General features: G+C 36.8%; 2 protein-coding genes across 4 annotated transcripts in view; both read right to left on the bottom strand.

Annotated features, from left to right (window-relative positions):
* ldlrad4a (low density lipoprotein receptor class A domain containing 4a) overlaps positions 1-786 on the bottom strand; it is a 102,729-nt gene extending 101,943 nt beyond the window's left edge. Inside the window, exon 1 of one of the 2 annotated variants that reach the window (XM_079591522.1) lies at positions 555-786. The gene's annotated coding sequence lies outside the window, so the exon portion shown is untranslated. The remainder of the gene's footprint in view (positions 1-554) is intronic. The other variant, XM_079591524.1, reaches the window with a different exon arrangement.
* A 1,204-nt stretch (positions 787-1,990) lies between these two features.
* On the bottom strand, positions 1,991-14,642 carry seh1l (SEH1-like). 2 transcript variants are annotated; one of them, XM_079589868.1, is made up of 9 exons: positions 14,313-14,557; positions 11,508-11,558; positions 10,887-11,033; positions 10,012-10,223; positions 9,814-9,912; positions 8,693-8,833; positions 7,368-7,525; positions 6,702-6,849; positions 1,991-3,200 (listed from the first exon to the last, which is right to left on the bottom strand). In XM_079589868.1, exons 1-9 carry the CDS (start codon positions 14,421-14,423, stop codon positions 3,017-3,019), a joined length of 1,251 nt encoding a protein of 416 aa, XP_079445994.1. In that variant the 5' UTR covers positions 14,424-14,557; the 3' UTR covers positions 1,991-3,016. The 2 variants fall into 2 exon arrangements, with proteins under 2 accessions (XP_079445994.1, XP_079445995.1); XM_079589869.1 differs by lacking the exon at positions 1,991-3,200 and adding an exon at positions 4,637-5,835 and having other exon boundaries at positions 14,313-14,642.
* Between the last annotated feature and the right edge of the window lie 1,744 nt (positions 14,643-16,386).

The raw sequence follows: 16,386 nt of genomic DNA, 5'->3' as shown, positions 1-16,386 counted from the left end.
GTGTGTGTGTGTGTGTGTGTCAGTGTTTTTGTCGCATAACATGAAACATTGCATAAAAGTGAATACAACAACAACGCCTTATTGCCCCTCTTACAACAAATCTATCAAAATAATGCAGAGACAGCATCCTGATATTTCTATTGCATAATACAAACTGAAGTTAAACTGTCACAGAGAACTTATATTTCTAAGTGCATACTGTGTTTACCTTCTCTACAGAAACTTTTAATTAGACGAGGATACTAAAGTCCTGACTTTGAAGCAAATAAAAATAAAAACTTGATATTAGACCAGAAAGTTTCGAATGCCACAGTACCGTTATTTAGCCTACCGCGTATTTAACCTAAGAACACCGCAGTCGTGCGAGGTTCAACATTTATGCAGCATTAATTATAAGCGACGGTCCCTTTAAGAACGTGAACGCGTCTTTTCCATTGCGACTGTCTGCAACAACTTCAATTGCTTTTTCCTTGCAGAAATGCAGCACATTTACTCCCTCGAACCACTCCGGGCCATCATCAAATAACTCCATGTGATAGATAGAAATGGCTTACGTTTGTAAATGTGTCGTCGTGATGGGGACAGAGCCGCAGAGGGAAGTGTCTCTCCTCCAGACGAGGCTGTCAAGAGCGTCTAGACTGACTGTCTCACTCTCATGGCCAAAACTCAGCAGAGCACAAACTCCCGTTGTGTTCCAGTCAGTCCAGCCCTCGCTCTATGAGTAATTTACAACACACTAGAGCGACATCTGCAGGACAGGAGTACCAATGAGCGCACACGCACGTCATTAACAATGTGTCCTAGGATAGATAGATAGATAGATAGATAGATAGATAGATAGATAGATAGATAGATAGATAGATAGATAGATAGATAGATAGATAGATAGATAGATAGATAGATAGATAGATAGATAGATAGATAGATAGATAGATAGATAGATAGATAGATAGATAGATAGATAGATAGATAGATAGATAGATAGATAGATAGATAGATAGATAGATAGATAGATAGATAGATAGATAGATAGATAGATTAGATAGATAGATAGATAGATAGATAGATAGATAGATAGAAATTAGTGTTGGTTTAACTTAAAAAAAGTAAGATGGTTGCCTTAAAAATTTTAGTTCATTGAAATTTTCGTTAAAACAATGAAGGAGATTGGATTAATAAATAGAAACTCAAAATATTATGTTATCTGAACCACATAAATTATCTAAGTTGATTTGACAAAAGATAAATAATTTTTTTATGCATTTAGCTAGAAAGATGATGAAGATAGATGGATGGATGGAAGGAGGGAGGGACTAATAGACTAATACTGTATATGTGTATAACAAACACTAACGAGGATGAAAAACAGTATGAAGGTATTTATTCAGCAACCTGTACAGCAATGTCTGCCTGTGTGTGAAGACTGAATTAAGGCTGGATATCACCACCTGTGAGTTTATCTGCATGAGTCCTCTGTGTGTAAGTCTGTCTGGAGGGATGAGACAGCATTAGGAAGGGGAAAGGGAGGTGCTAATTTAGCAGAGGTGTTGTGTCATTTACCCTCTTACAAACTAATTTACCAAAACATGACTGAACCCCCTGGCAGGGATTTAACAAGTGTGTTTGCCATTACTGTATGGTTGTGTATGAGAGAGTCCTTGCCAACCCAATGCAGACATGGCCACAGGGTTGGCAGGTGTGCAATCAGGCCACAATACTGTGTTCTCTTGATTAACACACTCTCAGCAGCCTGAGGACCAAAGGCCTGACCAGTTACATCTGCCACAGACAGAAGAGGATACAAAAGAAACCCAGAACTACTGTGACCCAAATAGTTAGATCCGCTCAGTACCGGATGGCCAAAGCAGGGCTTAAAAAAACTAAATCACAATATGATATAAAGACACTATTCGTCATTCGATTAGTAACTGAAAGAGCAAATTCATATATAAATCTGTTTAAACCTCAAAAAATGCACAAAATTATTTCTTTGACACTGTTTTTTTATTATTATTATTATTATTATGAGACAAACATTTGGATCATATGTGAGGATTAATTTCAAGGACATTCCTCAAAATGTACTTTCCTAAAACCCATTTGAAAACTTTTTTTGCATTGTTCCATTTTCATAAAAAATGACAAGTTTTTAATACTACAACGCCAACAAATCTAATTCTTATTACTAGAAGATACAAATATTTTACTACTGAAATACAAAAAAATACTTTTTTATGCTATTATTTATTCAGTACATCACAGTTGTGTCTGTTTTGCTGCCCTTAATGATTATTTGAATAAAGAACATTTAATGCATTGTTTTTACTGTAACCCAAACTCAAAAATATTACAGTAAGGTATTACATTACACTAAGAATGTAAAAGAAAATCAGATATAAATATTATTTTATATGGTTTAAACAATGTTTTCCATGCTTGTTAAGTGAACCATAACTAATGATTGCACATGCACCTGAAGAGTCCATAAGACACTAACGGTTTACAGGCGGTAGACAATTAAGCTCACGGTTACAGTAACTTTGAACACTAAAGAGACCCTTATAGTGACTCTGAAATACACCAGAAGATGCTCAGGGTCCCTGATCACTTGTGTGAACATGCCATATTCCCGCTGCAGGAGGACTGCAGGTGTGGACACAATTCGTAAACTAAGACGACCAAGACAGTGCTGCATGGTGACAGGAAGGATAGCTGATCGTCCTTGCAGTGCCAAACCCCCAGACGTGTTCGAGAACTCGGAAGTGTCTTGGTGGAAGAGTGGAGAAAAATCTCACAGCAAGAACTGGCAAATCTGCTGCAGTCCATAAGGATGAGATGCACTGATAAGGCACCAGATACTGACTGCTACTTTTGACCCCCCCTTTGTACAGGGACATACCCATAACACTATTCCATTTATCTTCATTAAATGTCTGTGAAATTTGTTACGTTTATGTCTCAGTTGTTGGATATTTTTCTTGGGGGACGGGGTGAATATGATGTGGACATAAAGACCTTACTGGTCATTTAAAAGGAAAATGTCAGAGGGTTGACTGGCGGAGTTCACCATGTGTCGATGACGTAGCTGAGGTGCATGGTTGGGATCAGGCTCATTCGTTTGCTCGATGAGAGAGGGAGGAGGCAGGAGGTGGCCCAGTCGAGATCCAGCTCTGGGGGAGTCCAAATGAGGGAAGAAGTACCTGTAGGAACAGAATGGGAATGAAGCCCAACAAGCAACAGACACGAGAAACGCCCACAACACGGACACACAAGAACAACAGAAAAATTGACATTGAGGAAAAACAAAGAAACAAAGGTGAATGGTGATGAATGAAGCATTGGTACAGGTACGCATCACACAAGATGGCATTCTCAAGAGGAGTTAAAGAAATGTTCCAGTTTCGATGCAACGATCTGCAGAATCTGAGATATGATGTTAATAAATGACCACAAAAGTTAATTTCAGCTCATCCTTCAGTTTGTAAAAACCACAATCATGTTTATCGACATGCTTTACAACGGAAGTCTATGGGGCAAGAGAAAGAAAAAATAGAACCAGAAACTTTTTTTTAAAGGAGAAACCAGAGCAATTTTAGTCCACATGATTTTATAGTGTTTATCGTTTTCATAATTTTATTAACCAAAAATGGGGAGATTATTTGCATCCACCAAAATTTGTAGTCTACAAACTAGTTTTCTGTGATTTTGTCATTTTTCACTACTAAATATTTTTGATTAAAAAGACTAAATTAATAAAATTATTTAATAAACATTTAGCCTAAAGTAAGTTGCCTCTCAGTGTATGACAACCTAGTTTGGGAATAAATGTTAAAAGGGAATAAAAGGTTTCCAGTAGCTGCTAAACTAGACAATAAAGAAGAAATTACTTGTTCAGTAACTTTTAATAGGAAAAACTGCAGGATTGAATGTCCGAGCGACTTTCAGACGAACACAATCGGACTTATATTAAAAAAATAGAATTGCTCTTCCAAGCTTTATAATGGGAGTGAATGGCGGTCCTGATTTTGAAGTCCAAAAAAAGCACATCCATCCAAGCTTTGTACTCTTGCGGTTCAAACAAACAGGGCAACAAACTCAAGCTCCTCTTCTCTTTTACCAAAAATCATCAGACACTTTTTTAATTTTTTATTCTCGTTTTAGACTTCTTATTCGTGACAGGTGTTTTGTTTTGCTCTATCTTCTGCGTTTTCACGATCATCAATACGTCATGCGTCAGGTCAGGTACTTATACTCTCAGGTTATACTCTTTCGCGTATAACAATGCATACTGCCATCTGGCAGAAGCTAGTTATTTTGGCTTATAAAGTTATAAATATGTTTTTTTCTCTTAACTAACACATTGCTTCAGAAGGCCTTTATTAACCCCCCAGAGCCATGTGGAGCACTTTTATGATGGATGGATGCACTTTTTTGGCCTTCAAATGTTCATCCTCCTTTCACTGCCATTATAAAGCTTAGAAGAGCAAGGACATTTTTTAATATACAGTATCTCCGATTGTATTCGTCTGAAAGAAGGAAGTCAAATACACCTAGGACGGCTTGAGGGTGAGTAAATCATAGGTTAACTTTCATTTTTGGGTGAACTATCCCTTTAAGATAACATTTTATTTCTTTTAAATGTATTTTCAGACCAACTTCTTCCTCTTATAAGTTATCTTTAAATGAGGACCACACAATTCAGAGAAACCTCAGAAAGGTTTTTATTACATAAATCAGAACTGAAAAACACTATTTTACAAAACAAAAAAAAGACAGTTGTATTAGACTCTAGAACTGTTTCAATTTTCTCTTTTTGAATACTTAATTGAAGAGGTAGCACTACAAAGAATGTCATGGATGGATATTGCCAATATACAGAGATAAATATCAGATGCCAGCATTTCATTTATTCATGCACCAAAATTGTGAATTGAAACCTTTTGGTGATGGTTTATTAACGGAAATAGATATTTAGCAGTTCAAATGTTTCATCATTGAATACTAGGCCTTCAGAGCTGCAAAAAGTTGCTTGTTTCAGCAATCCCTAAAATAGTTACTGAAATACAACAGTTTGACAAATTAAACGTAATGTGCTAGTAATTTCAAAGGCGTATTTGGAGACGGAACAAAATTTGAGCAGAACGGGACTGAATGATACAATGTCTCCCTCAACTGTCCACACCACAGAATACATGGTGATCAGCTTCAAACTAACAGCACAAACGTGTGTAAAAGCCTGAAGTCGATTTACTCACCTTCATGCTGTTCCAAGAGCAAATTATTTTATTTCATTTTTTTAAAATGGGAATTTAGATTGTTTCCTTTGGTGCAAGAAACTCAGCTGTAAAAGTTCTGGAACCACATGAAGGCAAATAAACAATGACAGAATTTTGAGCTATCTGTTCCTTTAAAAGCAACTATAACAGTTTTCGAATGTAGTCAATGGAAACGGGTGCAGACAATTATGCTTTGAAACTTTAAAATGACCTAAATGTAAGTATTAAAATAAATAATTAATACTGCATCACATCACAACAATTAATAAGAATGTCAATATTAGAATCATGTTTAGTGTAATTTCTTGAACAATACAAAAAAATGCTCTAATGTCAGGTGAGTGCCACTGAAGAGAACACACAAGCACAGTTCCTTTAACAGCCACACAACAGATTGTGCCGTCAGCACACGCTTCTGTCAGATTAGTAGCTAGAAGAGTGTGCAGCTGTCACACCGTGCAGAGGAGGGGTCAATGAGGTCTCTGTCCAATCCTGTGCATGCAGCAAGCAGCCAATCAGCATGTTATGTCGTTAGCCTGGCATCAGCTGAGCTTTTTTTCTGTTAAAAATAAGACATTTATTATGATAAAACCACAAACTGGGGAAAAAAAAATTCAGTCAAATGAATATATAATAAAATAAAAAACACCATTGACAGAAATTTCTAGATTTCCCTGTTTTCACTGTTATACTGTAGGGGGCGCTATTACACATCTTGCGCTAGTACTGACACAGGCGAAGCAGCAGCCGAAATAAACTACCGTATACCATATGTAAAAAAATGTTTTTTTTTAAATGCATATGTAAAATAACGTGATCATCGTCATTATACAGCATATAAATCAAAACTGCCTAATGTTACAGAATGAAATATCACCCAGAATGAGCTATAGGACTGCAGCTTTGGCAGTGTTGATGGACTCTACCCCATCTATCTTTTGATCATCGTTCTGAATCAGATCCAGATGTATAATCTTTGACAAAAACACGATTTTCTCTCAGCTTTTCACTCAAAATATTGCTTTTTTTGTTATGAAACATACCCACATTCAAGTGTTGATAAAGCAATGCATGAAGGCAGAATAAAACTTTTTTTAAAGCTGAGGGTCTGTTCTTTCTTTTGATATGTTGTATATTCAGATATGCATGTGGGCCATGAAACTTGCTGGCAGTGGCTGGAAACTTTTTTAAAAAGATGCTGGCGGGGAAAGAGTTAAGTAATGTGAAACAGTAGTTTTTGTACCTAAAAAAACAACAACAAAAAACTAATGAATATGCCAGACCAGACCTATTCATTTGTGATGAATACTTATCTAAAATTCTATCAATTTTCATATTGAAATGTAATATTATAACCGTTTCAAGCTATTATAACTATATCGAGGGTGATAGTGTTCATCTCTACATCACAGCACCGCCACATACCTGCCAGCAGAAGACGCCCCAACAACCATCTGAGCAGCTCCAGGGACGCCCACAGTGCTCAGAGCAGCAGTGTGTCCAGAGGAGCCGTTCACTGGGCTCCCGTCTCCTCTCAGGATCCCTGTGCACTTCCAGTTGTCCATATAATTAGCTGCAGACAAGATGAACCAGAATTCACAGTATAATTTACATTATGTGATGTATATCTTTAAACATCTCTGACTGGGATATTATTAGTCCATATCTATAATTTCAGCAGAAATAAAAAGTAATTTTATGGGTTAAAGTTTAAAAGGGCTGGGTTTAAAAAGCCTGGCATTTTTATCGTAAGATTGGGTTATGAAATTATATGACTGTCAAAAAATGTATTTGTCATTGAATCATTCCTTCAATTAAAAAGTATTTATGAACGAGTGATTCTCAATCTATCCAGAATCGAGACGCTCTACTTAAAAGTGAATACATTTTGATGAAAGCTAAAACCTATTTGTAATATTATATTACAATTTTCATAATAAAAGTAACACTGGCATTTATAGTTTAAAAAAAAACATTAAAAGAGTTGGACAGTAAATAGAATATCTAAATAAGCAATGATAGAGAGTTATCATTGACAAATGTTTTTCAAAAGATTCACTCAGCAGGAAGTAGATTGAGTTGACGGCTGACCTTTCCAGAGTCGCACACAGCCATCGTCTCCAGAGGAGGCCAGGAGAGTACTGGTGATGTTCCAACTCACGCGCCACACCTGAGAGTTATGACTGTCAAACTGAGCCATCACTTGCATCTCAAACTTAGTGGGACCAGAGCTGTTGGCGCTCTCTCTCCTGTCAGACACATAACATGAATCAACTGTTCCTAAAAGATTCTTACAGTCAGAGTAAAACACGAGTGGCGTTTACCCATGTAAAACTCAGCAATGTGAAGCTAGGGCGTTGACAGGTGGTGGCTTAGAAGTTCTGAGATGTTAGCTTATCGCTATTGTGAGTGGTGTTTACTAGGGCTGCACGATATTGTAAAAAACTGCCATTCTTTTTCTGATATACATACATACACACACACACAGAAGCAAAAGTCTGAGGCACGTTAGTATTTTCACACACAAAAAAATGCTTTTAAGCCAGTTTATACATTTATATATTTTGCTGTAGTGTGCCAGTAGGAAATATCAGTTTACATTTCCAAACATTCCTTTTGCCATTAATTGTTATAATCCAGTGAGATTTTTGTATTCACAAGGAGTCTGACAACAGCCGATATGCTCCACACAGAGATCTGATCTCACCGTCATCGAGTACATTTGGGATTACATGAAGAAACAGAAAAAAAGACTAAATCCAGAAGAACTGCAGCAATGTTTTCAAGACACTTAAAGAAACCTACCAGCAAAGCTAACTGAAGACTATGTGCATGTGAACACAATAGGTGGTCACACCAAATATTGACTTGATTTAGTTAATAGAAGTTAATTGATCAATTAAATCTATTTATGGCATTATTTCGAAAGCATCCTCACTTTACAGTATTTTTACACAAGTGCCTAAACTTTTCACAGTAGCTTTGCAGGCAGGTTTCTTCAAAAGTCTTGGAGACGTTGCCCTGAGTTCTTCTGGATTTAGTCTAACTGTAAAATTACATTAATATTTATGTTTCTATGTTTTCTTTCATTTCTTTATTTTCAAACATGAAACCGGCAGCACATATATTTAATTAAATTGCAGACTTCATGATTTGAAAATCACACCAATCCAACCCAAGTCAAAATATCCCACCCTCAAGTCCCTATAAATGAAGTGGGCCCCTCCTTAGAATTATTATATATTTTTTTTCAATGTTGCTTTAGACTAAATCTCTTCTGTTGTGTTCCACAGAAGATAAATAGTGATACATGTTTGAAACAACATTTATTTAAAATTTTACTTTTTGGGTAAACAATTAAGATGACCAATTTGACTGCTTAGCTTACTTACTACTGAGAGTGATATCATATTTACCTCAATGGTATGAGTTTGAAAATGCGGACATCTTTGGTCGCTATCGCCAGCACATGGAAGGATCTCCCAAGATTAGGAGCAAAGGCGATGTCATGTACTGGGTCAGTCACAGTCATCAATGTCTCTGCTTTGGCATACTTCCTGAAAGTCAACATAAACCCATTAAAACATGCTTATAACAGAAAAATAGAAAACAGAATCCTCTCAGAAAGCTCCTAATTTATCTTAAATTTTAACTTAAGAGCAAGTTTTAGCTTAAGAGCAACTCAAAGCGAGGAAAAGACTAAAACTTTCATCTTAGTGAGGAGGGGGGGCTGACCCTGCACACAGTCTTTTGAAGACTGTGATTTGTTGGTTGTCCAAGAAGGGAAGAAAAAAAAAAAAAAAAAGAGAGAGATTTTAAGTATAGGGTCTATTCTAAGCCTTCACTTTGAAATTACAGGTGTAATTTTACCATCTTACCATTTTATTTTACAGCAACAAAATAAGGTTCTGAAAGTGCTGTAACTGTTTGTGTGATCGCTTTGCTTATAAAAGGTTGTAACAGACAAATCATCACAGCTGCATAGCTGCATTTTTCCAGTTGCCAAATATGTTAATGTAGTGATTACTTCCATTTCTGGCACTATGGCATTTCTGCGCTGTGTCAGAGATGTTAGTGTGTCTCTAATAAGATCGGTCACAAACATGGTTCCTGCACGATCTAACACAGGGGTGTCAAACTCAGTTCCTGGAGGGCCACAGCCCTGCAGAGTTCGGCTTCAACCCTAATTAAACACACCTGATCAGCTAATCAAGTCCTTCATGCTTATTTGAAAAAAGCATCCAGGAACTCCAAGAACTGAGTTTGACACCTGTGAACGTGTAGAGTCTTACTGACATGCATTGTGAGCCACACTTTTCTTCTCCCTCACGTTTCGTCCATTTTCTCCGCTGCTAAAGAAACTCTAAAGCCTCTTAAAAGTCCTTGTCCGCACTCCTAACAATTTTGGACCTTGAGACCTCTTTTACTAAGATCTTTTCTTTCATTTTAAGAGGAAACGCCCACATTTCTAAGAATCTTGTCACTAGGAGCAACTCTTCGCACTAAGAAGTGAAATTCCATTAAGCAACACTAATACCTTGTATTTTCATTATACTCATAGATTTGCACTTTGCCACTGTATGTGACATTGCTGTCGTCACTGCCCACAGCTATCATTGGAGGATGAGCTCGAGAACTAAAAGGCAGAACAAACAGTTGTGACAATCAAGAATACTTCTTTCATATTCATGTTATTGTGTGTGTGTGGGTGAGTGAGTGTAGATGGCGTTCAGACCTGGAGGGGTTCCATGAGATGCAGGAGCATGAGAGCTTGCAGGAGATCTCGTGTTGCAGTGACCACTGGCTGAGGTTCATCACATCAGGGGCCTCGTAGATGCGCACCACACCGTCTGCAGAGCAGGTGGTCAACATCAGGCCCATGTGCTTTGGTGCAAACTTCACATCGGTCACTGATGTCCGACTGTCCACAAGTGTGGTTCTCTTAATCTGGAGAAGCACAGAAGAAATTAATAGAAGAGCTATGACATTGCTTCAGATTTGCACAAAAATATGATTGGTTAACAACTTGTTTTTAGAAAACTCATAAGTTACCCTCAAAATCACAATTTTACATTTGGACTTTTGGCAGAGACTTTATCCAAAGCAACTCTGAAATCAATATATACTCTGAATTATACCATACTTTTCACCTCATTTGATTTCCTGGGAATCAACCCCATTGCTAGCACCATGCTCTACTCTTTGAGCAACAGGAAAAGCAAGTACCGGTAGTAAGGGCCTATGACATGGAAAATTGCTAAATCCAGTCAAAAAGAAATTTGTCCATGTTTTAATTTAAACAGTAAACCTCTATTACGCAGCACTTTGTTTGCAAAAAATGAATTTAATATTATGAAATTATTTGATTACATTTTAAAAGACTAATTCAATTGTTGAAGTTGTATGCATTAATTTGATTACCATCATTTTTGATATACATTTTTATTAAATCATAAAACACAGAATCCAGAAAACAGACAACACAACATTTCTGAAAAGATAAAACATTTAATAGGGCACTATTATTGTTAAAACTTTAATAAACACAGAATTTGGCAAAAAAGTCAAACAGATTTTATAGGGCTGTAAATAACACATGATTTTACATACCCAGTGACTCTGACCACGCTGTTTATCATTGGATTCACCGACTATCTCCTCCCATACAGCCGCAGTGCGGTCAAACGAACAAGATGCCAACACTTGACCGAACTCAGGATGTGCCCATGTCACCCTCCAAACAGAACCACTATGGGTCTAAAACAGACGGAAAATGCAGTTTAAAACCATTTTAGGAATTCCTCAAATAAGGTGTCTGATCAAAATAATAAATTTCACATTTAGTGTGCTACTTTCTTTTATTTTAGAGGTCCCCCGGTTTCAGAGACAAGGTTTAAGACTCGTCCTATATTAAAATGCATGTTTGAGAACATTTTAAAATATATCTGTTTTTTTTTCTATGGCACATTTAAAAAAAACTACTTAGATGTCCTTCTTGAACTAAGGCTTAATCCTGGCTTAATCTAAGCCCTGTCTGTGAAACCAGTCCTTTAACTTTAATATTTTTGTTTGGCAAAATAAAAAAAGTGCTATAATGAATATGCATCTAACGGTACTTGTATACCCCCTTTTTTAACCAACGTATGAATGAGGGTGGAAACTAAAGTCAGTGATGCAGTTGCGGGTTACACAAAGCACATAAAAGTATTTAAAAAAAATAAAAAATCATACCTTCCAACTAGCAGTGCAGTGCCATTCTCCATCATCACCTTTGTCCCAGACCTAGAACAGTTCACAACAGCCAAACGTTTTCAAAAATTTGAACAACAAGTATGCAAATAAGCTAAAGAACCACAGACTTAACCTCAGCTCCTATCTGAAGCTGCCATCAATTGAATCCCCAAGCTCCAAATCTGTCAATCCATCTCATGTCATGTGATGCAATGAATAAAGGCTGCTCAATCATTTTTGGTTTTCCTAATTTTTGTGTTTACCCATGTATCGCAACACCATCCGTTTCTTTTTTCCTTGATTTAACCCTAAACTTTGAGAGTTCTTGATCATTATATTTGAAGTCAAATTTCAAGTCTGAGGAACAAGAAATTGTTTCAATACCTTGAAATTTGCTCTCAGTTTTGTTTCAGGCAGTTTAGACCATCCCGAGCTGAGATATTATTGAGGTTTCCGTAAACATCTGTATTACCAAAATTTGTTGTGGGCCATGACACAAAGATGGCTGTCACGGTTAAAGTCTGAAACGGAAGTTGCAAAAGTTTTTTATTCCATATTGTGATATACATTTATTCAACCCCCATTGCAAATCAGGTTTATTGGCAAAATTTACAGACTTTCAGCTGTTTGCAATATAATGTGTTATATACACATACATGATTTTAAGCAAATTAGAGCAAACTTTTCTTGTGCTTTTGGGTTAGTAGTGGTGTATGTCTGCCCTGTGCTGAATTGCTGCGGAACGGCTCCGGTATCCGGCAAAAATAGATGCTCTGCGCATCTGCTCCGAGGGCTGCGGATCGCCAGAGCTGGGACGGAGTGGGAACGCAGCCATTCCGAAGTCAGTGAAAATACACACATTGACTTTAATGTAAACCTATTGACTTCGCCGCCGTTCTGGAGCAGATCCGCAGCCGTTCCGCAGTTGGTGGAAATTGGGGGTTAAGGGTTTTTCTGAACCTGCCTTAGAAATCTGGTTTCTGTTGTTGATAGCTTCCTTTTTTATCCCTGTCCAGGTAGTGTAAACCACTGTTCCTTTATCTTTGAACTTGCAACCTATGCTTCCAACAGTGTCTCTTCGCTATCTTTTTGTATCATGTTCCTTGTTTGTAAAGGGCGATGATATCTTAACTTTTTAGACAATTCTTTCAAGCCATATTTCTAACATGCAGTCAAAGGTGACACTAAACAAACCTAGCCAGTTCAGATATTTTACGTGTTCTAGCTCAAGCACACCTGGTGCAGCTAATGAAGCCATTGATTAGTTGCATCAGGTGTGCTTGAGATAACACCTGTTTTGCAGATTTGTGCTGTTGTGAGGGATTCTATTCAGGGGGTTGAATAATTTTTAATGACTGCAGAAGTCATTAAAAGATGCATTTTCAGTTGAATTTACAGAAACCACTTGAAACATTTATTGTGTTAAAGGGATAGTTCACTTTAAAATTAAAATTCGGTCATCATTTACTCACCCTCAAGTTGTTTCAAACCTGTATTAATTTATTTCTTCTGCTGAACACAAAGAAAGATATTTTGAAGAATGTCAGTAACCAAACAGTAGTCTGTACCCATTGACTTCCATAGTATTTTTTTTTCCTACTATGGAAGTCAATGGGTACAGACTACTTTTTGGTTACTGACATTCTTCAAAATATCTTTCTTTGTGTTCAGCAGAAGAAATAAATTAATACAGGTTTGAAACAACTTGAGGGTGAGTAAATGACGACAGAATTTAAATTTTAAAGTGAACTATCCCTTTAAGCTATTTCAATTACTTTTGTTTGATTTGTTCATTGCGAACAGCTGAAAGTCTGTAAAGTTTGCCAATGACACTGATTTACAATGGGGGTTGAATAATTTCATTCCAAACAATATCAGAGTGAAACTGATTATTGAACAAGAAATAATGTAGGACGGGATGTGATTTTATCCATCGGAATATATTGGGTCATTGCTGTGATGTGATTGACAGGCTGTCCCACCCTCACGCCAGTAAACACTGTCATAAGAGATTAGATGTTGCAAGAGGAAGGGGATGTTATTTTGATTTAAGATTATGAGGGTACACAAATTAAAATAATAATAAATAACGTGCACAGATATATCAATTATAATAAATACTGCAATATTCCATAAAAATACGAATTTTCCATTTTGATTTCATTGTGACTCTAAACCGATTTAAAAAACAGTGGTTGGCATCACCAAAACAAAGGTAATCACTCAAAAAAGGGAAATAAAAAGAAAATGGTCAAGAAACCAACTTTACCATTTTTGAATACTGAATTACATGTTTTACTACTGAATTACATACAACGTGATGGAGATTAACAGACACATATTCATCATTCTCCAATACAACACAATCCATCAATCAATCATGTAATCATGTAATACACCAAACCTCTAATTTCATATAATCTAACTATACCCTCTCATAAAGTATACTCTGGAGATACAAAAAAATATAGGCATAACAATAACCTGATGGTTTATACAATCACATTTAACAGAAATGGAAAGGCGCTATATAAATAAAACATTATTATTATTATTATTATACACAACACCGTTTCCTTAAGGGATAGTATTTCGAAATATAGTAAACCCCATTCAATCACTTATAAAGTTTCTGTCAAATGGCTATGTCTCAACCTGGTGAGCTGCCCGTCTAGACCGCATTTTTGGGTGTCACAGGCGCGTGCAGGATTTACTTTCTAGGTAGGCAGCTCAATTTAAGTTTGGACAAAGTCTCTATAAAGTCCTGTGCAGTTAAACAGATCACACAAAAGAGTGTTTTCTTGCCTTGACGCTCTGATCACTGGAGCAGGTCGCCATCCTGCGACCATGAAAGTCATAAGAAACATCGTGAATCAGATCTTTATGATCCGCTGCGATGCTCTTCGCCACGAACATCTTCTAGTAAAACTACTTCTTGACGCCACCAAGAAAATATCTCACACAATACACTAAATGAAACAGCAGATAAGCGTTTAGTCAAACTTCAGCAGAAATTTTTAACTCTACGGGTGCCATGTTTTTTTTTACTCGAACCCGTTGCTCGCTGCTTTATTGGAGATGAAAATCATCTGAGAGCGCATTACTGCCACCTACTGCACTAGCGGAGTTACTGCTGCCACTATTAACCATACAACCTTTTATATAATGTCTGTGCATAACCGATGTGAATAACCGAATGAACGAGTTAAATTATGCAATTTTACCACATTTAACAAAACAAGCATCTAATGTTTTGATATATTAAATACATGTTAAATATATACAATTCTTGAATCGAGTTCAGCTCAATATTACATTTTCAATAGAAGGGTAGGGTTCTTTTTTATTTAGTAATTTAGATGAAATAATACCATATTTTATTAATCATTTATTTAAGTAAACCATAATATTAAGACACTGTTTGCTACCAAATTGGTCTGTCTACACGCAAACTATATATGCCTTCATTTCTAAGTATCCACAGAATTTCCACTTATGTGGATATTAAAAATGTGTGTTTTCTTTACCTTTGTCAAAAAGGACATATTACACAGCCATAAATATCCTTTGTCAAATTAGTCCATGGTTCACATTTTTCACAAACTCCAATATTTCTCTCAAGCTCACGCAGCATTTCTTTACAAGACTGCCAGTGGACCTTTGTATTATGAATGTTTTGCTCATTCTGTATCTCTCTAACACGGACCAGAAAATTACATCAGCTCTCCAGTTCAAGGAAAACTAAACTTTTGTGCTGTCTGTGTGCGTGTGAAATGGCTGAAGGCAGGTTTTCTCAGGACTAGTTCAGCTGTCCAGTGTGTCTGGATCTATACTGAAGGATCCAGTGGCCATTCCCTGTGGACACAGTTACTGTATGAGCTGCGTAACAGACTGCTGGAATCTAGAAGAAATTCTACAGCTCAGTGCAGAAAGACCTTTAGTCCAAGACCTGCTTTAGCTAAAAACACCATGCTGGCTGAAGTGGTGGAGCAACTGAAGAAAATTGAACTCCAAGCTCATGTTCCTGCTGGAGCTGGAGATGCGAAGTGTGTCGTCTACACTGGAAGAAAACACAAAGCCGTCAAGTTCTGTCTGGTGTGTCTGAACTCTTACTGTCAAAACCACCTTGAACAACATGATAATCTCTTCAATAGAAAGAGACACAACTTGATGGACACCACTGGAGAGCTTCAGAAGACGATTTGCCGGAAACATGAAAAACTTCTGGAAATGTACTGCTGTATTGACCAGCGGTGTATCTGTATTCTGTGTATGGTGGATGAACACAAAAATCATGACACTGCATCAACTGCAGGAGAGAGAACTGAGAAACAGGTAAGGACTGAAAGACACTGCACACCGGCATGGTTATTCAGTTGTCTTAGATGAAAACAAATGCTAAATTTACTCAAAAACATTTTGCAGTTTCACAATGTATGTGAAACATGATACCACATGTCCATTTGAGTAATAGCTCATATTCATTTAATTTTTTCAGTCTTGGTTTGGGTGATCATTTATGCTGCCTTGTGTCAGGAATTCTGAGAGGAAGGACCCAGATGCAGAATAAGCAAGGGGTGTTATTTATTAACAAAGTAACAGCACAAGATAGTGAGGTAGGAACACAGTCCAAACAATAGGGCAAGGCACAGGTTGGAGAACAGGTCGATGGCACACATATTTATATGATTCATATTCATCACTCAATTCTATAATAATTTTAAAAAAAAGTATAAATAGCCACCCCTCCACCATTACCTGTCTGTCTATCCCTTCTAATACCAGTATATCCTTGTATTACAAAGTCTAAATGAGATTGTATACATATAACACAAGGTTTTATATTCCTTATCTTCTATTAACTTTTTTAACTCTTGCC

Source organism: Phoxinus phoxinus (assembly GCF_949152265.1).
Source record: "Phoxinus phoxinus genome assembly, chromosome: 19".
Taxonomy (NCBI): Eukaryota; Metazoa; Chordata; class Actinopteri; order Cypriniformes; family Leuciscidae; genus Phoxinus; species Phoxinus phoxinus.
The sequence above is the reverse complement of the archived record's forward strand: the minus strand, read 5'-3'. Positions and strand labels throughout refer to the sequence as shown.

What these genes read in the sequence shown, in the direction of transcription:
- seh1l (XM_079589868.1), bottom strand. Translation starts at nt 14,423, where the DNA reads ATGTTCGTGGCGAAGAGCATCGCAGCGGATCATAAAGATCTGATTCAC. An exon ending in AGCGTGGTCAGAGTCACTGG is followed by an intron (nt 10,224 to 10,886) that starts GTATGTAAAATC and finishes GTGCTTCTCCAG; the next exon opens with ATTAAGAGAACCACACTTGT. An exon ending in CTGTGTGCGACTCTGGAAAG is followed by an intron (nt 6,850 to 7,367) that starts GTCAGCCGTCAA and finishes TCTTGTCTGCAG; the next exon opens with CTAATTATATGGACAACTGG.